The sequence below is a fragment of the Phycodurus eques genome, chromosome 14 (genome assembly GCF_024500275.1).
Source record: "Phycodurus eques isolate BA_2022a chromosome 14, UOR_Pequ_1.1, whole genome shotgun sequence".
NCBI classification, from domain to species: domain Eukaryota; kingdom Metazoa; phylum Chordata; class Actinopteri; order Syngnathiformes; family Syngnathidae; genus Phycodurus; species Phycodurus eques.
This window is the reverse complement of record NC_084538.1, coordinates 1,074,488-1,097,840: the sequence shown is the minus strand read 5'-3', so window position 1 is coordinate 1,097,840 and position 23,353 is coordinate 1,074,488. Positions and strand designations below refer to the sequence as shown.

The window sequence follows — 23,353 nt, the reverse complement described above, 5'->3', positions numbered from 1 at the left end:
GGGCCTTGACTTGACTTCGCATTGCCGCCTGCGGGGGGCAGCAGAGCGACTGTTGACAGCGCCCGTGGAGTTCGCAGGACACGCCGCACACGAGTGGCAGACACTGCTAGGAGGAGCTAGGGGGAGTAGTTGGTAGCTCCGTGCTGCCTGCTTGGTGGCGTGGACTTCACTCACTCGGGAACGCGTCGTACTTTCAAGCGCTTCCGAAGTTCTTACGCCAAGTAGAAGGCCGCGCAACCCCCAACTAAACGCCCGGCTGACGGAAACTTTGCACCCGCGGGGTCGAAAAGAGACTTTTCGAGGCTCGCGGGCGTGCGCGGCGTTGAGGCGAGAGAGCTAGCCTGCTCGGTGGCTAACAGTTAGCGTCGACTTCAGCTAGGTGGCTAACACGTAGCGTCGACTTCAGCTAGGTGGCTAACACGTAGCCGCCTGGAGCCGCTTCGGCTAGCTGGCTAGAGAGCTAGCGAGCTATCGAGCTCTCGAGCTCCAGCCTCCCCCCACCCCCCAAAAGTTGTTTACCTCGACTTGCGGATGTGCCGGCCCCGCGAGCTTTTGTCCGCTGTTCTCTGGGACCCAAAGTTCACCCTGGACGAAAGCGCGGCGGCTGGAGGGAAACGAGCAGGATGTCGAGCGAGCTTGAAAGCGGCCGCCTCGACTCCAGTTTGACAGCGGCGGCGAGCTCCGCCGCTGGACCCGCGCGGCAGAACCAGAACCCCCGCAACAAGCCCGCGGAGGAAGGCGAAGCGAGCGACGCGGCCAAGAATGTCGTGGAGGCTCCGCCGCCCAAAGTCAACGCGTGGACGCGGAGGACGACGGGCAGGGTGCCGCTCCACGGCGGCCACTCGGCGGCCTCGCAAGACAGAGGTGAGCCGATTATTCGCCAGTGCCGTTCGCACCCGCTCGCGTGCGCTGCTACTTCGACACTTGGAATAAGAAGCGGACGGCTTGAGATTGTCGGGGTTTGGATTGCAATGCGAGCGTGTCGACATTCGAGACCCCCCGCAGCACCACGTGTTGATTGCAGACAACTGCTAACTTGCAGTTAGCGGTTAGCATGTAGCCTCTCCCCTGCCTGGAGAGGAGCCAGCCGGCGGTCGGGCCGGCGGGGGACCGGGCCAGGCGCCGAGGCTGGCACTCCAAAGTCGCAAAGTCAAAGGCCATTTTGGCGTGATGAGTGACGATCGGTCGGCAAAGGTTTTCCAACGCCGCCGTTTTTCCGGTCTCGTTGTACTGAAATGAAAGAACAGAACAAATAAACGACGAAATCTTGGAATCGATCTATCAAGTTAAATGTATTGGAAACTTTTGAACGCACTCGTGGCATAGTTTTGTCAATGGCAATCTATAAACATTCTTCAAAGTAACGAGAGCTGTCAAAATGAGTCGACAACTAATCGCGCATCTGGTTAGTCGACATCTACGTTGATAAGCAATCACACACTTGTTCACTTCAAATTGTCCTAAACCTCCTTATTTCAGCCCGTATCCGATTTCTGTCGTTCTCCGTGAAAGCAGACTGATTGAATCTCAAGAAGACATTTGCAAACATGTGCTTTGAAGAATGATCAACATTTTTGCCAGTTTTCCGACATGTTACGGACCAAACCGGAAACTGAACCATCATTGATTTATGGGAAAAAAATTGCCGGTTAAATCTAATCTATGAAAATAATGGTTGCTTGCGGTCGCAGTATGAATAACCTGTAATTGACGTGTAGGTGAACTTAAAGTAGTCTTAGAAGTGTCTGTCAAACTAGTCACAATAATCGCTCCTGTCCTGTTTCAAAAACGTTGAGGAGTACGACGTCACTCCCTCCGTGTGATCTTGCTTAATTGTTGTCCATTTGGTTTTGCTTCATCTTTAAATGATTTTGCATCCATGCATCATCTGAGCCGCTTCTCCCCACAAGGGTCGCGTTGCGTGCCGGCTGGCGCCCATCCCAGCTGTCATCGGGCAGGAGGCGGGGTACACCCTGAACTGGTTGCCAGCCAATCGCAGGGCATGTACAAACAACCATTCGCACTCGCATTCACACCTACGGCCAATTCAGAGTCTCCAATTCAGGCATGTTTTTGGGACCTGGGAGGAAAACCCACGCAGGCACGTGGAGAAGATGCAAACGCCACACAGGCGGGGCCGGGGATTGAACCCCGGACCTCAGAACTGTGAGGCGGACGCTCTGACCAGTCGCTACTTGAAAGTCGCTGCCCTGTATTGTGCCCAGCGTAGCACGTATGCCGCTTCGTAGGGCTGTCGGAACGTGTACCCGCTGTCGTGAGCACGACTCATCCAGACTGAACGATGTCGCCCGCGAGCTCAAAATCCTTCTCTCGTAGGGAATGAGTGAGCGATGCCGCGTTCGGAATCATTCGCTCGTTCCCTACTCTTGAATCGCTACAAAGCGACTTCCAGTGGACAGTTTAAGAACTAACCCAAAAAAAAAAACAGTCCCTTGATAGTGTTTAGCGAGTAGAGAATGAGTGAATGATTGTGAGCGACGGGCCGCGACTCATTCTGTATTCCCAAATAACTACAATGTGATCTTTCAATGGATTTTTAGGGAACTTTATAAAAAGGAAGTCAGGAATGAGTGAATAATTCCCAACACAGCCTGAATATTGTAGTGCAGACTTGTTGGGGGTGTGGCAAAAAGGGGCTTTGATTACAGTTCACATGACCAAGAAGTTTTGTTGCATAAACGTCGCCGTTGTTTCCCTAAAATTGCTCAGTTAAAATGTATTTATTCCTTTGTATTTTGTGTTTGTTGTTTTTTTTCTTTTTTTTTAACCAATGGTTTAACAGAGCGGCCTCAGTGATGTCACGACGATGTCGTGAAGGTACAATTTCTGCTTGCAAACCAGCTTGGGTTAAACGGGCAATTCTTTTCAATCTGTACATCAAACCAATGGCTAACTGTATCGGTTTGGTGCTAAATCGGTCAATCGGTTCCTTAATTAGTGATTGATTAAAAAAATGTGCCCCTCTGACCAGCCGGTCGTCCCTTCAGCCAAGCGATAAAAAGTCTACGGTAATCGGGTCTTTGTAGGTGGCCATTTTGTGTGTCGTTATGTCCATTCAGAGCATTTGTTGAATCCATATTGAATTGGGAGGGAAATATTGCGATGCATCGATTCATCGACATTTCTGCCCACAGCTATTGACTACCGTAAAACAAACGGTAAATAAAATTCCGAATTTTAAAAGGTGTCGTGTAGGGCGGCAAAGATGAATCCAACAACTATTCATTTGATTGCAAAAACGGGTCAAAGCGAAATATTTGTGTGTTGTTGTCTTTCAGAGTGCAAAATCCATTTTTATCCGATTCATCGGTGGGGCGATCGGTAGAATACTCGATTCTAAAAAGATTCGAAAAATCAAAACGCACACATTGTTATTCTTTTGCTCTCGGCGAGGTTCAAACGGGCAATTTTTGTGCGCGTTTCCCTCAAATAATGCGGGCAAAAATCTTGAGCCGAAGTTCCTCCAGCGCGTTTGACTGAAAGGTCGACAGTCGAGCGACCGACGCGCACCCGAGTGTTTGTAAGGTTAGCTTCGCTATATTTGACCGCGGTGCCGACGGCGTCACTTTTCGTGGACGGCCGGCCGGCCCGCCCTTTGGCCTCTTATCTCGTCGGCCGGAGTCTGACTGAGTCGGGCGATTGGGCCCCGCTCGCCCCGCACACGCCGAAGCCCCTCGACGAGCCGGCGGGACGCTTTTAGTTTTTCCTCCCAAATTGAGCACAGCTGCTCTTTGGAAACGAGAGCGCGTGTAACTTATTGATCGTCTGTCCGCAGATCAACAGAACGCTCTGAAGGTCGTCCGAGCCAACAAACCCAGAACCAGAAAATCCAGCAAGGTAATGACGAGAACTTTTTAGTTTTGTGTTTAATTTCCTTTTTTATCGACAAAGTGATTTCTTTTTTTGAGGAAACAATAGTTCTAAGGTGTTCAAAATGGCATTAAGAAATAGTTTGTCAAGTATAAAGTAGATTATTTTTGGTATGGATGAATAAATGCTGCTTTACAATTGCAATCACTCCTTTCATTGTTCTTTTTTTTTTTTTTTTTTTTCTTTTCGTAGACCCCCTCATATTCACACTTGGGCACCTGCGAATTCACGTAGTTTTTGGGAGAGGGACAAATCCCTGAAAGCTTGTTGATGGTATATCCCGCTTATTTAAGAATGTTTCTGGTTTACATTTGCAATTATAATGGCCGTAAATTTGCGGCGTTTTGCTATTCGCGATTGGGCTCGGTCCCGATCCCCCATGAATAGTGGGCTCCACTGTCAAAATTAGAAACGAAACATGTGACAAAATATTGCGATCTAATACTGAGCCCATATCGGCCACTTTTGGTGGTCGTATTAAGGTCATAAATCTGAGCAAAATGGCCTTAAATGCTCTCAATTTAGTCTTAAAGCTGCAGATGGCCTGCATTTGCCACGTGGTTCTTCCTAACTGGTGGGAGTCAGTTAATTTCTAATCAAAATAGACAATTAAGCAATGTATTGAAGTTGTGCGTGGGCGTGTTGGCTCAGAGTGAAAGCCTTCGTCCTTGTCCAAACTTTGAAAGTCCAAAGTGGACGTCGTGTAAATTCAGCAACTGGTGACCTCGTTCTGCTTCTTTTCTTTTTTTATTTTTTTCAGTCCGGAGACTTTGGCGACATCACAAACTGGCCGACGCCCGGTGAACTGGCCAAGGAGGTAACGTCAGTCGTCTCGCTCTTGTTTATTCGAAGAACGCCATAGACGTGTTCATACAGGGCGAGTTGATCAAAAGTTGTAAAACTTCAGAAAAAAGGAAGATGGTTCTTCTGCAACACCAAAAGAACGTCCGTGATGGTGAAGCAATGAAGCAAAAATGCATTTTATGTCAACGTGCACAGTGAATTTCCTTCAGGGATTCAAATGAATATAAAAATAATCAAGCCGCAACATATGAAGTAGGTCATGTGATCACGATGGCAAAGTCTTCTCGCGTGTGTGTCCGGCAGCAACAAAACGTCGTCAACGACGACGACGACGTCGGCGACGCCGGCAAGAAGCCCGCGCCGTCTCACCGGGACAAGGAGAAGAAGCGGGAGCGACCCGACGGCCGCCGCGACGGCGGCGGCGAGAGCAAAGAGAACCGCCGGACGCCCCGGCCTCGCGCCGAGCCGCCGCCGCCGCCCGACGAGGACGAGGAGGCGGGACGCGACGTCAAGAGCTCCGGCCCCAAGAAGAGAGGAGGTGAGAGCGCCGACGCACTTTCGCGGGCAGGGAAAGCCCCTCGTTGTTGGATGAAGAAGGCGTCGTGCCTTCACATTCCGCGGGGAGTCCGCACAAAGCGTGTTGCTGTGCTTGCGTTGACTTGCGCCAAGTCTCCTCATCGATCCGGTGTCGGACCGCTGCCCGACCGACTTTGCGTGGGAACGAACGCTTGGGACTAGGTCCTTGGCGTTTTCTCTTCCCACGGCGCAGATTTGGATCTTTGGAGCCGCAACAAAGCTCGTTCAATTCGTTCGATCGTCATCATTTCAATCAGCAAAGACAAATTGTCTTCGTGATACAAAAACAAATCTTTATTTTAGATTTTAGAAGTGCATCAAATTAAGTTAATAAAATACTTAAAATGTATTCATTTTACAAATAATTATTTTTAACTCGCACAAAATTAAATCAGATAAAAAAAACAAATTTTCTCTCACTAAAAGGCATCGTATTTTACAACTTTATCAAATGAATAACCATTGTAATTAGTGAAATACTTCACATTTATTCATCAAATGAAATGTAATTTAACTTTTTGTCTAAAATAAAAATTTTAATTCGGGGGTCTGAGCAGGCTGCAGTGGATGTGGAGCGGGCAACATTCAGCACGTAGTCTGCCGCGGTCCGATGGTCACTGAGATGGCAAAAGGCGCCGCAGAGGGTAGTCGGCGGCCTTCGGGAAAGCCGTTCTGCCTCAGGACCCGGCCCGGCCCGGCCCGTTCGGCCGGAGCAGAATCCTCCGCGACGGCGACTCCGGGGGAAAGCGGGCCGGCAACAGCCGCAGATGCTGTTCTCGCCACTTAGGGGAGGAGAGAGGACAAGCGGCGAATCGGGATTTCGACGTTTCAGCTGAGGTGGAAGCAGTAATCTCCGCGGGGCGGGTATTCCAGAGTACTGGAGCCCGAATAGAAAATGCTCGAGAGCCTGCGGACTTCTTTCTGGCTCTCGGGTGGCTACTTTGTGCACTTTTATTGATATTGAACTGAGACAAATATTGAATTATCAGACTCTGACTTTCTTTTAGAAGCCGTAATGCTCAGTATTGCCCAACTTTTGTAGCATTTGTAAACCGTCATATCGAGCAATTGAATTAGAGCATCAAGCAGGTGTCACGTTCTTAAGAAATGAGTCATGACGCGCAGTTCAACCATTCAATTGCACTCGAATTATACTTTGAGTTATGACAAGACGCCGATTGAGACGAGAAATCCAAAACATGTCGAGCGATTGTAAAATGGCGGAAAAGGCCGCCGCCCCGTTGATGTTGATCCAAGATGGCATTTGTTTAGCGGCGTGTCAGCCGTGTGTGTCGCTGTGCAACCGTCGCTAGGCAACAAACGAAAGTGGGTGTCGCTGCCGCTGGATGACGCCGCCCGAGAAGACGGCGGCGGCGGGACGCCCGGCGGGGCCCCCGCGCCCTCCGACGCGGAGCCCGGCGGCGACTCGCCCGACCCGACGTCGCCCCGCCACGCGCTGCGTAGCGACGACGACGACAACAGAGCGCACGACGGCGGCAGGAGTAAGTGGCTTTCTCACGCTTCGGCTCGCGGTCGCTCCCGTCTGTCCGTTCTCCAAATCTTTGGCTTAACCGACCCCTTAACGGGGGAGACCTTTTTCCATCTTCACACCAATTCAATAGAACTACAGCTCAGAGTTATGTTTGGCACTCAGCCGCAGTCAGCGAAAAGCTGCAATTTTGAGGGAGACCGCATAGGAAAAGGCTTTTCCTCCCACATGCTTTAAACTCTCCTTTACACCATCAGGATTTTTGGGGTCCGATCACCGATCAGCAAGTTTAAAAAAAAAAAACAATAGCCGATCACAAGATGGAGCAATGTGTCTTTTTACATGACTTGTTCATTTATTGCAGGGGTGGCCAACTAGTCAGAGACTAAGAGCCACTTTTTTTTCTGTGTTACTGCAAAGAGCCACATCATACACTCTGAAGAGCCGCATGAGACTCGCGAGCCGCGGGTTGGCCATCCCTGATTTATTGTATATATTTGTGTACTGCATACAGTATCCATCCATCCGTCCATTTTCTGTCCAGCTTATCCTCACAAGGGTTGCGGGCGCCGTCCCAGCTCAAATTTGGATTCTCGAGCATTTTCGACGAAAGTTAAAACGCCAATGACCTCGAGGGGGCGTTCAAGGATTGGCCACTGACATAAGTTTAGGTCAAATCAACATTACAACATGACAGAAATAAGGGGTGATAATGAATCATTCAATTACTTTAATGCAATTAAATGACTTTAACAAATACTGTTAATGACATGCTTACTCTAACTTTCTCACTGTCTCGGCGATATGGAGCGATGTTGTCCGGACTTTGTGTCCGTTTGGCTCCCCCCTCGTGTACATTCTTCAAATGAGTTGCGTTGAAGCATTTCGATGACGTTCCCCACGACGTACTTGAATTGGGCGCAGACTGCAAAGAACTTGCGTGTCGTTTGTCTGAGACGGCGCAAAATAGTCCCGCACCGACGACGTGTTTTTTCACCGACAAGATTGGAAAAAAATGTATTGGCCGTCAGGTGGTTACAGTACTGCGCAACAAGACGCGTGACGAGGCTAAACTAGCTTTTGGATTCATACGCGACGGAGACGCGGAGTTAAATGTCTTGTGCGGAGCCGATCGATGACGTATGACACGAAAGCCGATCGGCATAAAATGCAAATTATCGGCCGATCGCATCGGCGTAAAGTCTACTCTAAACATATTGCAAACTTAACAAACACACTTGCTTAAAATGATGCAAGTACACTTTTTGAAGTATTCTTGGCCTGTTCTCGCTCTCACAGTTCTACAAATGTTATTTTTTTTGAAATTTTGCTTCAACTTCATCTCTTATCAAAATAGTTGTCGATTAATTTCAGAATCGATTAGTGGATGAATTGTTGCTCCTCAAATACAAGTATACACACCAAGAACAGCTCCTTAAGCTACAGATATTAGTTGTTTAGTTTGTTTTTTTGCAGAGGATTAAGAATACATGCATATACAGTAATATACCACAATACCATTTGTTGCACCTCTATTATTTGCCACTGCTATAACATCAGAAATAAAAGATATATTAAAGATGATTAAAGATGCAATATTAGGATATTTAAGTCAAAGAATAAGTTAGTCATATTTAAATGAATAACTATATTTAAAAAAATTTGCCTTTTGTCCCCCCCCCAAAAAAAATGTATGTGATGGTCCATCACAAAATCTGAGCTTTTAATTGGTCCAAAGCTAAGATAGGGAGGAGTACGTCATTTATCAATTTAAAAAAAATTTTTTTGGGGGGGGGCACACCGCTCCCCATATGCATACTAATTTATAGAAAATCATTTTTGCGCCCCCTCGCCCCGCCCCCAAAAAATAACCACAATACACGGTAATAATGAATTGCTAATGATTTTGCAAAGCCCCAGCAGTCGCTTTGAGAAGCGCAGTCCTAACGAGCCCGTCGTTAATACGCCCGCAAACGTGCGCTCCGCTCGGCAGGTCGGAGGAGGGAGCCCCGCGACCCGGGAGACGACGCGGCCGGCGCGAGGAGCGACGGCGGCCGCGGGGGCGTCCGAGGCCGGGGCAGAGGACGCGGACGCGGCAGAGGTCGCGGCAGAGGTGCGTGGCCGTGCGTCATGTGGAAAGGTTGCCCTTTTCTGTGGACGGGCACAGTGGCAACCGCAGTTGTGCACACATCCCGACACAAGGCTGCCAAAAGTGCAGTGGGACGAATCGGTTATGTTGGTAAACTTCACAAATTTGGATTACGGGGGGGGGGGAGAAAGCAAGCTTTTTGAAACTGACAGATTTATTACTATTTTTAAAAATTCATTTGGTATTTCTATTATGTTGTAGTGCTTTATAACTTTTTGCCCCTCTCCCCAAAATCTTTATGCATATGTTTATATTGATTTTGAATTGACTTTTTCCGTTATTGTTCCCTTCTTCTTCTCCCATTGATCCTTTTTCCATTTAAAAAAAAATATATAATTTTCTTTTTAAAATGTCTTTTCTTTTTGTCTCTCTTCCTTTTCCCTTTTCTTATTTTCCTTTTTAAAGTTTATTGGTATTGGTTCTTCCCCCATTACAATTTTGGTTTTCCCATTTTATTTCTTCCCATTTTTCTTTCCCTCTTTTTATATTGATTTCTTCTTTCCTTAATGTAGTTATTTCCTTAGTTTTTCTTTTTGTAATTATTTCAAATTTTCATTTTTTTTTGTTTTCCTCTTTTTTCCCCATTTTTCTTTTGCCCTTCTGTTTGTTTCTTTTCTTTCCCCTCTTCTATTTTGATTTCATTTGTATTCTTTCTTCCTTTGCCCTGTTTTTCTTGTTCGTTTTATTTCTTTCATCGTTCCTTTTTATTTTGAATTCTTTTTTTTTCTCCCTTTGCTTTTTCACTTTTCCTAATTGTCATTTTTATTTCTTTGTTCTTTTCGCCCATTTTTGTTTTTATATTTTCCTTTTAATTTGTATATTCCCATTTTTCTCCCCCCGCCCTTTTCTTTTGTGCTTTTTAAAAATTATCTTTTCTTTCTCCTTTTGCCTTTTGATAAGAGGACGCTCTTAAATGTCGGCCGTTGTCGTCACCGCTCCTTTCAGGTCGCTTCGAGTACTCGCAGGGTTACCGCGACGGAACGGACGGCTCGGACGCGGCCGCCGAACGCGGCGACGGCGGGATGGTTTACTACTACGACGACGGAAACAAAGTACAGATGTACACGGTGGACGAGAAGCTTCTCAAGGAGTACATCAAACGACAAATGTGAGTCGAGGACTCGTTTTTACTTGTGTGTCTGCACACACTCTTTACTAAGTTTACATCACAACAAAAAATGTGCAATTATCGTAACGGACGTTTCAAATCCTCAATCGCTTACTGAGCGATACGGAGGATCCGTTGCATTTAAATCAACTAGAATATCCTCCACCAAGGAACCGTCGTCATTAAGAGCCACAAAATGGAAATGAAAACCTGATGTAATCACGGTGTCCGCCGATGCTTAAACAGGTTTTCCAAAATAAAGTCTGGAATTATCCTGAAGAATAACATTTCTTTGACTTCTGACTTTTGTGATCTTAAAAATGGCCACAGATAAAATAAACACGATTGCTCTGCGTGTAGGGATGTAACAATTTCTCGTCCTCACAGTTATGTTTTATCACGGTGTTAATCTCAAGGCGGCACGATAATGATTGCGACATCGTGGGAAAGAAAGGTCACGGTATTGCAAGAAGGTTGCCGGTGCAGGCGGGGCAAAGAGGCAAAAGCAGGAGAACCCAAAACCTCTTTTTCTTGCTCTTCTTCATCTTCTTCACTCTTGCCGAGAGCTGCTATGGTAGTTTTTTTTTTTTTTTTATATAAATATAGTTTCTGTGCGTTTTCCCACAGGTGTTTATGAAAACGACAACTTCGAATCATGTTTACCGTGCACTTCTATCCCCGCCCATCCAATGTTTACATTCATATACTCTGCCTCCCTCCCAACGCAGCCTTTCGGTCAGCCAATCGGTGTATTTTGGGTGACGTACCCGCACGGGTTAGGCGTCCAATCGGCTGCCTTTATACTCTGAGCGAGGAAGTGGAGCGCTGTCGTCAGGCCGTTAGCAGCCTGGCTAAGCGGCGTATAGCCGGCCCGACGCTTTCCTCAATTTGCTCAATAACACAAGGGCTCGTTGTTGTATAGCGAGACAAGACCACGGTGATATTGAGACACTTTGAATTTGGCGGTATCGTCAATATTGTTACATCCCTAATATTTCAGCATAGAAGTGTTTGATCTTTTCTGTTTCCTTTTCCACATTTGTTTATTTTTCTATTCCCCCATTTGTCCCTCTTCTGTTTGTTTGTTGGTTTTCTTGTTTCTTTCCCCCTTATTCATATTTTGTTTCTTTTCCCTCATTGCCCCTTTTTCTTTTGTACACGTTTTTTTTTCTTTTTGTATTTTTTTTCTTTCCGTTTTTCCTTTGCCTTTTATTTTTCTTTTGGGCCTGTGAAAGGTGCTGTACACACAAAGTTGGACTTTTGTTTTATTTCTGGTGACTGCAATGTAACATCATGTACAATATGCGTTTTGTTTTTGCAGCGAGTACTACTTCAGCTTGCACAACCTGGAGCGTGACTTTTTTCTGAGGAGGAAAATGGACGCGCAGGGCTTCCTGCCCATCTCGCTCATCGCCAGCTTCCACCGCGTGCAAGCGCTCACTGCCGACGTGGGCCTCATCGCGGAGGTAGGAACGCTCGCGGCTTCCTGTCAGCGTCGCGCCGGCCGGCGGATCGGGTTGACGCGTCGACGTGTTTCCAGGCCCTGAAGAACAGCAAGGAGGTGGAGCTGATGGACGACAGGGTCCGTTGCAGAGCGGACCCCGAGCGCTGGCCCATTCCCGCGCCGCCCGCGGTGGGATCGCCCAGGACGGACTTCTCGCAGCTGGTCCACTGTCCCGAGTTTGTTCCGCGACAGAGCGTCGCCGTTGCAAACACCGGTCCGTGCTGAGCACCGGCTCTTGACTTCTCTCTTTTCTTTTTTTTTTTTTTTTTTTTTCCCTTTTCGTTTTTTTTTTCTGATTTCCTTTTATGTTCATTTGTTTCTTTTACTTTCCGATTTTCACTTTTCACATTTTCCTTATTTTGTATTCATTTCAAATTTTCTTTTTTACCTTTTAATATTGACTGTTTTCATTTATCTGTTTGTTCTTTTCTTGTTTCCTTGCTATTTTCACCTTTGTACCCCCCCCCCCCCCCCCAATTGTGCTCTTCTTACCTTTTCTTTTATTCCTTTTCCCCCATTTTAATTCCCCCACCCTTTTGTTTTTGTTTTCCTTTTCATTCGTCCCTTCAAACAATAAAATGTATAAGGCGCTAGTGGTGTAAGCCATTCAAACAAATATTTTCATATGCACTGCCAGTATAAATACTTAATCTCACATAATGGAAAGCTTTGATCTTAAATGCAAATGTTACGGTATTGTCCTCTTATTATCATGCGCACGTTTTTTGTTTGTTTGTTTCTTTGTTTTTTGGACTGGACCCCCGCAACACACCGTCCCGTTTTAGGAAGTCTTCACGTACAACGAAGAATGTTGAATGTGTGCGCAAAAAGTAAAACTCCAACTCAAGTATTTGCGTTCGCAGCTGCATCGCCCGTCAAGGAGACCCCGACTGAATCCGCAGAGCCTCAAGACCCCGTCGAGGGGTCCCGACCTTCCAGCCGGGAGCAGGCCCCCCCTACCGGCGCCCCAAAAGACGCCCCCGACGCCTGGATCCAGGTGGAGAAACGTCACCGACACGCCTCCGGGAAAACAAAGGTACGAAAACCGGGCTTGCGTGTTTATCTACTCGACTGCAGACGGAGGAGACCTTTTAGCAATGCTAGCTGTATAATGCGGGGCGGCAACGTGTCCCGGTCCACTGTAACGTAAACACGGTTCCACTTACTTGGCTAACGATGTGGCTGATGATGTGATTAAGGACCGCAGCGAGGCGCCGTACCCCCAACCCCGCCGGCACGCCGACGCCCCCCCAGAGCCCGATCAGGAGGAGCTGGACTTCATGTTCGACGAGGAGATGGCCCAGATGGCGCCGCGCAAGAACCGCTTCACCGACTGGTCGGACGAGGACGACTCGGACTACGAGCTGGACGACCGGGACGTCGACAAGATCCTGATCGTCACGCAGACGCCGCCCTACCTGCGCAAGCATCCCGGCGGCGACCGCACCGGCAACCACGAGTCGCGCGCCAAGCTGACCGCCGACCTGGTCAAGGCCATCAACGACGGCCTCTACTACTACGAGCAGGACCTGTGGAAGGGAGAGGAGCAGGCCGACTGCGCCAAGGTAACGTCTCGACGCCGTCACTCCACCCGTGGTCCTCAACCGGTGCCAATATATTTCTTTCGAGCACGCAGTTTTGTGTAAGAGCTTCAAGCATTTTCTTCATTAAAACTGTTAATAAGGAAGTAAAACTTAACTCATTCACTCAACTCAGGGAATATTGTGTTCAGTGACAATAACAGCACGTCAAGCAGAACAGTGACTTTGATGCTAGTATGTTTAGCTTTTGTGAAACCACAAACTATAAAACAAGCCTGAGAGAGTGGCAAAATAATCATTTATGTACAGTTATACACCTGTGAAATGCGGCGTGAGCCACGCCGACTCACCACGACTCGAGTTAAACGTCGGACGTCATTCACTCCATCAAGTGCGTCGTCTTTTCTCACAATGGCGACACACGCGTTTGTCTAGGTACTGCAACCCAGACTCTGTTTATACTATACATATACAGGCTATGTTTGAGTGTGAGTGCCTAAACTAGTTCGATTTCCAACATGTTGGCATTTCTCTCTCTTGACGATCGACAGGATATGCCGGAATTTGTACCCTAATCTTTCTCTTCAACGCAAAAGCTCTGCTGAGCTCTAACGTGAAGCGCGCCGCCATCTACAGGGAGCTGTTAGTCATTACTACGCTGGTTTACAAACTTGATATTCTCAGACCGACTGAGCAAGACCTAATCTTTTGTTGTTGATGGCAATGAGTGGTTGGATTCAGACAATGAGTTAAATGCACACAACAAAAAATTGTCTCTTGGGCTCAAATTGTTCTCATGTAGGAGTAATTTGTAGTTACGAGCTTGGTCACGGAAGGATTTGAACTGGTGAGTCAAGTGAGTACGACTGCACACTGTCATCAATAGAGTTTTTGAGTGTGGCTATGTTGACTTGCTTTAAGAAGTCTCGCCAAGTCAAACGCTCCTGTTGGCAGGTGATTTAGTTTCAATGAAGTAATGCGCTCCTCAGTTCATGACTTTGTTTGCGGTGTAGGACACGTGGGAACTGTCACGCCTGAACACACACGCACGCCAAGGTCACTTTCTCTGCGGAAGTGTAACGTTCAAAGTCCCTCACACATCTGCTGTGTGTCACACACGCCAGTCACGTGACTTCTTATCAGCCTTCTTCGGCCCAATAACTGATTGATCGGACGATTCATTTAAAAAATATATAATGAATACACCTTTTTTTTTTGGGTTCGCTTGGAACAATGAGGATATGAATTACAGGCACACCTTTAAAATCTATACATTTTTTGGGGAATGTCATTATTTTTGTCTGAAGTTGTAATGTTAAATTTGGGAAGAAAATAAGTGATTTTTGCTAATATATAGCCCCAGCCTTTTTACAACGTGTTCTCCAGCAGGAAGTGGAGAGCTTCAAGAAGCTAAGCGTCATCAGCCAGGATGAGTTTGACACGCTCGCACCCAAAGCACCCGTGGACCCCAACCAGGAAGTGCCATCCTTGCCAGCTGCCGGTGACCTTCGTTGCAAAGCACTCTTGGTAAATTGTTGCCTTGAATTGACACTTAACGTTGTACATTTTCAGTGCCCAGCGAGACCGAAATGGCTCGCTCGTTGCCCAAAACGGTGCCAGAGTCGCCCTGCGCCCACCAACCCAGAACCCCGAGGACACCGCGCACCCCCGGGCGCCAGGACCCCACCAAGGCGCCGCGGTTTTACCCGGTGATGAAGGAGAGCGGCGCCGTGGACGGACAGGTGAGCTCGGCGGTTAGGGACCAAGCCGCGATGCGAAAATTCTTACGCCGGTAATAGACCCTGTCAAACTTATCTTTCAACATTAACCTGAAAAATAAAGATTCGATTCCAAGGTTAACTTCTGTTGGCTTCAGCGTTGACGACTGACGTTAATGCCGATCTTCGTTTCTTAAGTTGGCTTCCAATGTTACCTCTGTTAGAGCTTAGCAAGACCAGCGTCAGGTTCCAACATAAACGCCAATATTAGTTGCCAACGTTAGCATCTGACGTTAGTTTCCAAAGTTAGCTTCCAACATTACATTTCCAAGTTGAGGCTGAATCTGGCTTAACTACTGATGTTGATGCTGATCTTAGTTTAGTTGCTCACTTCCAGCCTTACCGCTAATGTTAACGCTAAGGAAGAACAATGTGCACTTCCAACATTAACACCAACTTTAGATTCTGAAGTTAGCTTCTAACGCTACCACTAGACTTTACGCCGATTTGATCGGCCTTATTGGTATCGGCCGATAATTAGCATTTTATGCTGATCGGCTTTAATGTCATCATTCGCCGATCCGATCGATGCTCCGCAAAAGACACTTACTCCGCGTCGCCATCGTGCACAGTAAATTTGAATCCAAAAGCTAGTTTATTTTTAGCCTTGTCGCGTGTCTTTTGACAAAGTCCTGTAAATATCTCACGATTGCACTATGTCAGACTACTGCAATAAAATCTTCTATTCCGATACCATTTTCTTACGATCGTCGGGTTTTATCTTGTCAACTCAAATGCGAGCGGATACACTCGTTACTATGGCGACGACAACAACAAGAGCGGATCGCGCCGACTTTGTATTCTAAGGACAAAATGGGGGAAAACGTGTCAGCGGTGCTCAGGACAGGAGAGGACGTTCGTTTAAGGCTCGCTGGAGGTACGGTCCCCCGTTTTGAATACGATACGGCTCGCAAGCAGGCAACATAAACGTTACGTAGCCTATCAAGCTACTGCTAGCGCTAACGGTTGTACGTAAACATGCCGCCGTTCTGTCGAATCATGCTCTAAAGTTTCGGTGTGGGTGAAGTCATTGAATTAAAAATAAAGTAGTAATTGAATGACAGTAAGTTAGCAGCCATTATTACTGTCACGTTGTAACGTCGGTTTGACGTGACTGATTCGAATACACGATGTGACAAGAGCAGTGATTTCCAACCTTGATGGAGCCAAGGAACATATTTTACAATTGAAAAATCTCACGAAACACCAACAAAGAAAAATGTCACCAAAAGTGGATACGTGACTTCCTGCCATCTAATAGAAGAGCATTCAATTGTTCCGTCTGTCACTATGCCTCGCTGGCATAAATAGAGGAACAAAGAAATATCATTTTTTGAGCAATTAAGTACACAAGTATATGCGGTAAATGAACAGGTCATTTAAATAGACACATTCCTCCATCTTGTGATCGGTTATCGTTTTTTTAAACTCGCTGATCGGTGGTCTGTGATCGGCCCCAAAAATCCTGATTGTGTAACGCCTAGTTACCGCCAACGGTAGATTCTTCAGTTAGAAACGTTAACCCTAACATTAGAGCTGAGGAAAATAGCAAACGGCTTCAAAATTAGCTTTCAAGGTTCACCTCTGAAGTTGGCTTCCGAGATCGCATCTATCGTTAGAGAACGTTAAGGAAGCCCGACGGAAGAGCAACGTTGGCTTCCCACTTTAGCTCCAATGTTATCTTGGAACATTAGATTCTAAAGTTAGCTTCTTAAGTTACCTTCCAACGTTAGCTGTAACGATTGTACTCTAATGTGATGATTTTCTGGCCTTCCAGATGCCCAGGAAGAAGAAGACCCGGCACAGTTCCAACCCGCCGCAGGAGGCGCACATCGGCTGGGTGATGGACTCGCGCGAGCACCGACTGCGTTCCGCCTCCATCGGGTATGTCGGACATTGTGTCTGGAGCTGATGGCGTCCGGCGAACCGATTGAATTGATTTGAGTTTTGTTTTCAAATCTTTTTTGGTGGTTTTAGTGTCTTCCATTGTAGTTCCTGCTCGTGCTACCAGCATAACTGGCAACAGAGTGGAGCTAGTTGACAAAAGCAGCAGCTTTTGCGACCGCTTGCGAGACAATTTTTCCAAAAAGCGGCAAGTGCCTGCTAAGGAATCGACAACATGAGCGGAATCAATTTGACATCGTTTTGTCTATGACAAGAAAGAAAACCGTCATGCTGTATATTGCTCAAGACACCGTGTCCATTCCAGTCGTTTAGTAGCGGTGCAACAAATAATCGATTAAGCAACATCTATAATTGATGATCAAATTAATCAACTATTTTGATCATCGATTGATTGTTTAGAGACATTGTTTAACTTGAAATTGTCCAAATCGCAGGAATTTCAGCGCCTCAACAGTCAATATTCTCCGATTTTTGTAGTCCTCCAGGAAGTCGGCCTTATTTTGTGTTGCCTCAAAATAAGACATTTGCAAACATCTGTTTTTACTTTAGAAAATAATGATGAACATCTTTGCATATTAGATGACGTTACGGACCAAACCAGTAACTGATTCATAATCAATGTTTGCTTTTTGTGCGTTGACAATTGGATAATAAAGGGATGGATGGCACCCAAAATTTTTTTTTTTTTTTTAATCCGATTCATCGATTACTTGAAGAAAATAATCAACAGATGAATCTATTTATTAAAATAATCGTGAGTTGCAATCCTAGTTGTATCTGTTCGATCTATGCAGTTTGATGGCTCATTTTATGTTAAATTATTGAAAACTGAAAATGTTGCTTTATTAAGGATCGTTTTTATTTTATTTAGAGAACATCTCAAAGTGCGTTCCAGTGAACCCTGGTTTATCCTTGGAGTTAGGTTCCAGGAGTGGCCGCGATAAGCGAATTTCCGCAAAGTCGAGACACCATATTGATTTAATGAACGTGTATTTTGACCCTCTCTATCATATTAGTCATAGGATAATCATATCATAGGATATCACATTATTGCACACTACTTAGCAGTAACAATTACAATTAAATAAAAAAATAAAGATGGGTACCACGAAAGAAGCTGCAGCCACACTTGAGTGATGGTGAGGAATTTACTGTGCAGTAATGATGATGACGATGACGACGACGACGACGACGTTCACTGCGCAGCCAACGATACGTTGTACGTCTCTTCAGACGGTCGTGCCGTTTCCTGGGGCACCTCTTCCGCGGTTTCCTCTGAAGGCGTAGCAGTAGGAGCAAGTGGCTCTTTTTTGGGCGGCCGCAAAAACATTGCGATCGGAAGTTGCTGCCGCTGCTTCTTTTTCTGAGCCAGTAGCATCTCGTAGGGGGGCCGTGACGTCGTTCAGCAGACGTTGCGGAACCGAACTGAACGTCGTCCCAATCCTTTGCCACGTTAGAGAGGGCGGCCAGCCGTTCTAAAGTGAAGCCTTGGATCGCTTTCTTGCTGCGTTGCCAGCTGACTTTGTTAACTCGTCGGTGAGGGCCAATGTTGTCGTTCGTCGACGTCCTCTTCGGTCATATCCTTAAAGCCTTTGCAGAAAACTTCACAGCTTTCGCTACTGCCGAGTGATGGATCGCTTCAGGAGAAAAAAGAAAAGTGGTTTTGAATAATGTCACTTGTCTTTTCTATAGGCGAAGAGGGAAAAAAATGGATTCCAATTGTAAATCGGATTTTGCGAAATGATGAGCGATTGTATGGCCCATTTTGAAATCAGGTGTAAAAGACGCTCTGTGGTCGCGGTTCCCTCAGCAGCTCCAACGCGTCGCCCTCGGAAGGCGCGCCGCTGACGGGGAGTTACGGCTGCACGCCGCAGTCGCTGCCCAACTTCTGGCACCCGTCGCATCAGCTGCTGCGGGACAACGGCTTCACGCAGCAGGGCTACCACAAGTACAGACGGCGATGCCTGAACGGTACCGGAAAGCAGAGCCAGAAACGCTCCGTCCTTTGCGTCCCCTCTCGACGTGACGCGGCGTCCGTTTTGTGCTTGTCGTCAGAGCGTAAGCGACTGGGCGTCGGCCAATCGCAGGAGATGAACACCCTGTTCCGGTTCTGGTCCTTCTTCCTGAGGGACAACTTCAACAGGAAGATGTACGAGGAGTTCAAGCAGTTCGCGCTGGAGGACGCCAAAGACAACTACAGGTGAGGATGAGGACGCGGACCGTACTTGCTCAAGCGGAAGAGACGCCGTGGACGACGTGTCCGCGCCTCAAACGGAACTTTGAGGAAGAAAATTACGGGCGGCGGCGACCGCATTTGTTGACGTTTGTCGAAACTGCCTTCCAGGTACGGCCTGGAGTGCCTGTTCCGGTACTACAGCTACGGCCTAGAGAAGAGGTTCCGCTTGGACCTGTTCAAGGACTTCCAGGAGGAGACGCTGAGGGACTTTGAGACGGGTAACGGACGCCCGTCCACCAGCTGACGCCATTGAAAAGTTTTAAAAAAAGAGGAAAAGGGCGGGATTTTTTTTCCGAGGCGATTCCAATATTTGGCAGGAAATAATCTGATAACCCATTAATCGGCCAATTCATTAAAAAAAACAAAGTATGAATAACATAACCGTAATCCTATAATCCTGAACTAGTTTTTGTTCATTTTCACCCAAGCCACGACAAGAGAAGATGACAAAATGCTGATTAAGCCTATCAGCTTCCTCCGCAGGGTGTCCGGGCTCCCCCTTAGAGAGAGGGTGAGAAGCTCGGTCCTCCGGGAGGATCTCAAGAGTAGAGCCGCTGCTCCTCCGCATCGAGAGGAGCCGTACGAGGCGGTGTGCCGGGCACGTCCCGCCGGGAGGAGACCCCGAGGACGTCTCTCGGCTGGCCCGGGAACGCCTCGGGATCCCCCCCGGAAGAGCTGGATGAAGTGGCCGGGGAGAGGGAAGTCTGGGCGTCCCCGCTAAAGCTACTGCCCCCGCCACCCGACCTCGGATAAGCGCTAGAAAATGGATGGATGGATATTGAGTGACTATCCTACACATTCCCACGCTGGAGCACGTGGCGGCGCTCTAAAATGACGTATTACGGGCTGGCACGTATACTGAGCCACGGAGAAAGCGGAAAGCGTGCGAGGTTGGGAGGACGAGGTGGAGGCCGCCGTACAAGCATTTAGCCTGCGTCATGGCCAAGCCACGAGGGCTTTGTTGTAATACTGAATTCAAGCATTAGGGGGCGCCATAAATTGCAGATTATAGATTTAACACTGAAAACAACAGATAGGGATTACAGGCAGAGCATTTGACTGTTTTACAATCCTTTAGGATTTGTTTAATTTTACAACAGAAAGGGATGATTAAGTACCCCAAAAAAAAAAAAAAAAAGCATTTACTGATCTTTAGATTTAGGGCTGAGACGTCCGAGCGCCATCTAGTGGACAGACGGCACAAGGACATCGTTCTGCACGACTCTTTGACACTTAACAGCATTTACTGTTTCATGGAAAATTAAGAATATATCTGCATTTAATTGGGAAAACGCCGGGTGATTTTGAAAAGGCTTAAAATGGTGAATGGGTCGGGCCCTAATAAGGAGTGTTAAATGGCTGGCTTTCTCCTGCAGGTCAGCTGTATGGACTGGAAAAGTTCTGGGCCTTCCTCAAGTACTCCAAGATGAAGAATCAGTCCATCGACCCCAAACTACAAGAGCACCTCTCCCAGTTCAAGAACCTGGAGGACTTCAGGGTGGTGGTGAGTGACACGCAAACTGGAGACTAATCCAAAACCTCACTGGAAACCAGTTAGGTCCTTAATCCCTTGATCAGACTACAGGATTTTAGCTTTTATTAGTTATCGCGGGCGATTTCCCTGATCGGGCCCAACATATTTTGTCGGGAACGACAAAACTACTTGGAGTGGGACATGTTCCACGACCAACGATTTGGCCCAGCGATAGATAGCGCTATGACGCCAAAATGAAAGTCTAGCATGTTTGATTTTTTGGGACATCTTCCGTGTAGTGTGGCATATAAAGGACAGCTCTCCGACAGCGCACCTCAGCGTCAACCAATAGGATTGCGTATTAGAGCGGCGCTTCGCCTCCCGTGGTTGCCATTGTCAACATTTATTCACGCGCACGAACCAATGTTTACCGAAGCATGAGAGCATCATTGAACAGAACCCCGGCTTGTTTACTTATAAACGTTCATGATAGCACTAGCTTGCTAGGCTACATAACATTATGTTGCCTGCTTCTGAGCCGTATTGTATTAAAAGTATGTGAACATACCTCAAGCTCTTCTTGAATGGACAGCCCGCTCCAGAGCACCGGTGACGACACCATGCGTTTCCCCTTTTTGTTCTCCCGCCCCCTCCCAACACAACACAATACAATACATTAGGGCGATCCATTGTTGTTATCCTCGCCATGGTAACGGGGTGTATCCGGTCGCGTCAACCGGTGACACGTTTTTGAGAGAGAGAGAGAGAGAGAAAAAGATTTGATGGCAGCAGTCTGATATAGTGCAATCGGGAAAGACCAAAGTTGTCTGGTAGTAAGATCCAGGTATTAAGGACACTGGCAAACAAACCTGTCGGGTCCTGGAAGACCTCGCTAGAAACCAGTCAGGTCTTGAAAGGACTTGTTGGAAAACAGTCAGGTCCTTATTTCAGACACTAGCAACCAAGGACCAGAAAGGTCCTTGAAGGCCACAGAGAAAAGCATTTGGGTATTTTCTGGCTGGTCAGTTCCTGGAAGGTCACATTGGAAAAAAGTGACTGTTTGATGGCCTGCCAGGTCCCAGAATGTCGTTTTGGACACCAATGAGCTCCCGGAAGGCCACATGGGTTCTTTCTCTCCCCGTTTTATCGTCAGATGAGTGTAACGTGTGCGGTAAGAGTGGTAAAGCCTGCATGACCCGTGTGCCCGCAGCCCCCCATGGGAGAGGAAGGAGGCCAGAGGAGACGCCAGTCGGCGGCGGGGGACGAAGGCCGGCAGCGGCGGCGGCGGCATCCCTCCAACTCTACCTCAAAAGCGCCACCGACGCACCGCAAAGACGGAGGAGCCCACAAGAAGGCGGACGAGTCCAAAGCGGGGAAGAAGGACACGGAATGAAGATGGCGAGCGTGCGCGCGTGTTCACCTGACATGTTTGTCGTTTGCGGCATTTCACTTCCAAGCCGGTGTCGGGATTGGCTACGCAAACGTTTACAACCTCAAATGCATTCCCTGCATTTGGATCGTCACCTTTGCCAAACTCGACCGTCGCTTGATCTGTAAACTACCAAGATGGCTGCCTTCCTGTGCCTTAATCTGCTCCGCCCAGTTTTAAGTCTTTTTTCTCTTGTTTTCAAATTCCATCAGATTCAAAAAAAATAATAATCACAAAATAAGCATTTGAATTGTGACAATCAAGTCCTCCCTTTTAATTCAAACATTTTATGCCACCTGCAAGCTTTAAAAAGTCCATTTTGACATAATTTATTTTATTTCTGTTTTTATTGACTTGATTGATAGTGCTGTCATAACTTTTCGCTTCTTGATTGATTAATTTCTGCTGGAGTGATGGGTTTGAGCTTTGCCACGTAAATAAAACCTTAAGTCTTTGTACTTTTTTGCTCAAAGTTTACTTGATATTGCGCTTGAGGCTTTTGGGTGCTTTTAGAGCACTTAAATTGCTTTTTATTTTACTTATTACTTCAATGGACTTCAAATGGAGGTTTTAGTTGAATGAAAAGAAAAAATGTAAATACTATAAAAAAAAAAAAATCTTTGGCTATTGAGGTATTTGGGGATTTTTAGGAAGTGCTTGATTGTAGTTTGTTTTTTGTGAGCATGTGTCTTGGGGGGGGGGGGGGGTAAAGTATTGCATGTTAGTACCTTGAAATGTACTGTAAAAAATGCCCAAAAAAATGAAATAAAAATGGATTGTATAAATGTACATTTACGATTCAGCTCGTTTGTGCGCTATTGTGTGTATTTTATTTTATTTTTAAATGACTCCTCAAACCCGATCGACTGAATTTTGTGCCAAAATCCTTCAACAAAACACAATTATGACTTAGACTTGGAGTTGATTCACATTTTTGTCGTCAAAAATACATTCGAATAGTGTTGGCGTGGACTCAAAAAAAAGAATTTGTTCAACGTGAATTTGACGATACGGGTAGCAAATGAGGACAAACATCAGGCGGCTGCAGAAGTGGGCGGGTGACGTGCTGCCTTCAAGACTCTCGTAAAACCGAATGCCGAGTGCGTTTAGCTTTGGCAACAAAACGCGTCCGAATTGTTAGATTTTTTTCATGGCCAATGTGTTTTAGTAGGAAAGTGCCCAATTTGTGACTGTGACGCTGTTATGTTTGGGAAAGAAATGTACTTTCTATGTTGTTCCATCACGTCACACCTTTCACTCGATACTCATTTCCATCGCTCTAGTTCTAAATCTTGATATTTTAATATCTATACAAGTCTTTTTCAAAAGTGAAGTGACGTAAGTACCTTAATCACAACGTTTTATCGGTAGAGTCTCCCTTGATTTGAATTTGAATGTAACAACTCGTGAATTTGTGTCCCAAACACCACATCTGCAAGACTAGATTTGTGGAGAAATTGCATGTGATG

The 23,353-nt window shown here is 46.6% G+C and overlaps 1 protein-coding gene across 2 annotated transcripts; it reads left to right on the top strand.

Moving 5' to 3' along the window:
- The first annotated feature begins 84 nt into the window (after nucleotides 1–84).
- Nucleotides 85–22,673, top strand: larp1b (La ribonucleoprotein 1B). 2 transcript variants are annotated; one of them, XM_061696232.1, is made up of 19 exons: nucleotides 85–864; nucleotides 3,797–3,858; nucleotides 4,652–4,708; nucleotides 4,999–5,233; nucleotides 6,585–6,773; nucleotides 8,754–8,873; nucleotides 9,855–10,017; nucleotides 11,339–11,483; nucleotides 11,558–11,735; nucleotides 12,385–12,557; nucleotides 12,721–13,086; nucleotides 14,452–14,563; nucleotides 14,635–14,804; nucleotides 16,618–16,724; nucleotides 18,556–18,716; nucleotides 18,801–18,945; nucleotides 19,090–19,199; nucleotides 20,358–20,485; nucleotides 21,666–22,673. In XM_061696232.1, the coding sequence occupies exons 1-19, from the start codon at nucleotides 624–626 to the stop codon at nucleotides 21,846–21,848; spliced, it is 3,045 nt and encodes a 1,014-aa protein (XP_061552216.1). In that variant the 5' UTR covers nucleotides 85–623; the 3' UTR covers nucleotides 21,849–22,673. The 2 variants fall into 2 exon arrangements, with proteins under 2 accessions (XP_061552216.1, XP_061552215.1); XM_061696231.1 differs by having other exon boundaries at nucleotides 14,449–14,563.
- Nucleotides 22,674–23,353: the final 680 nt, after the last annotated feature.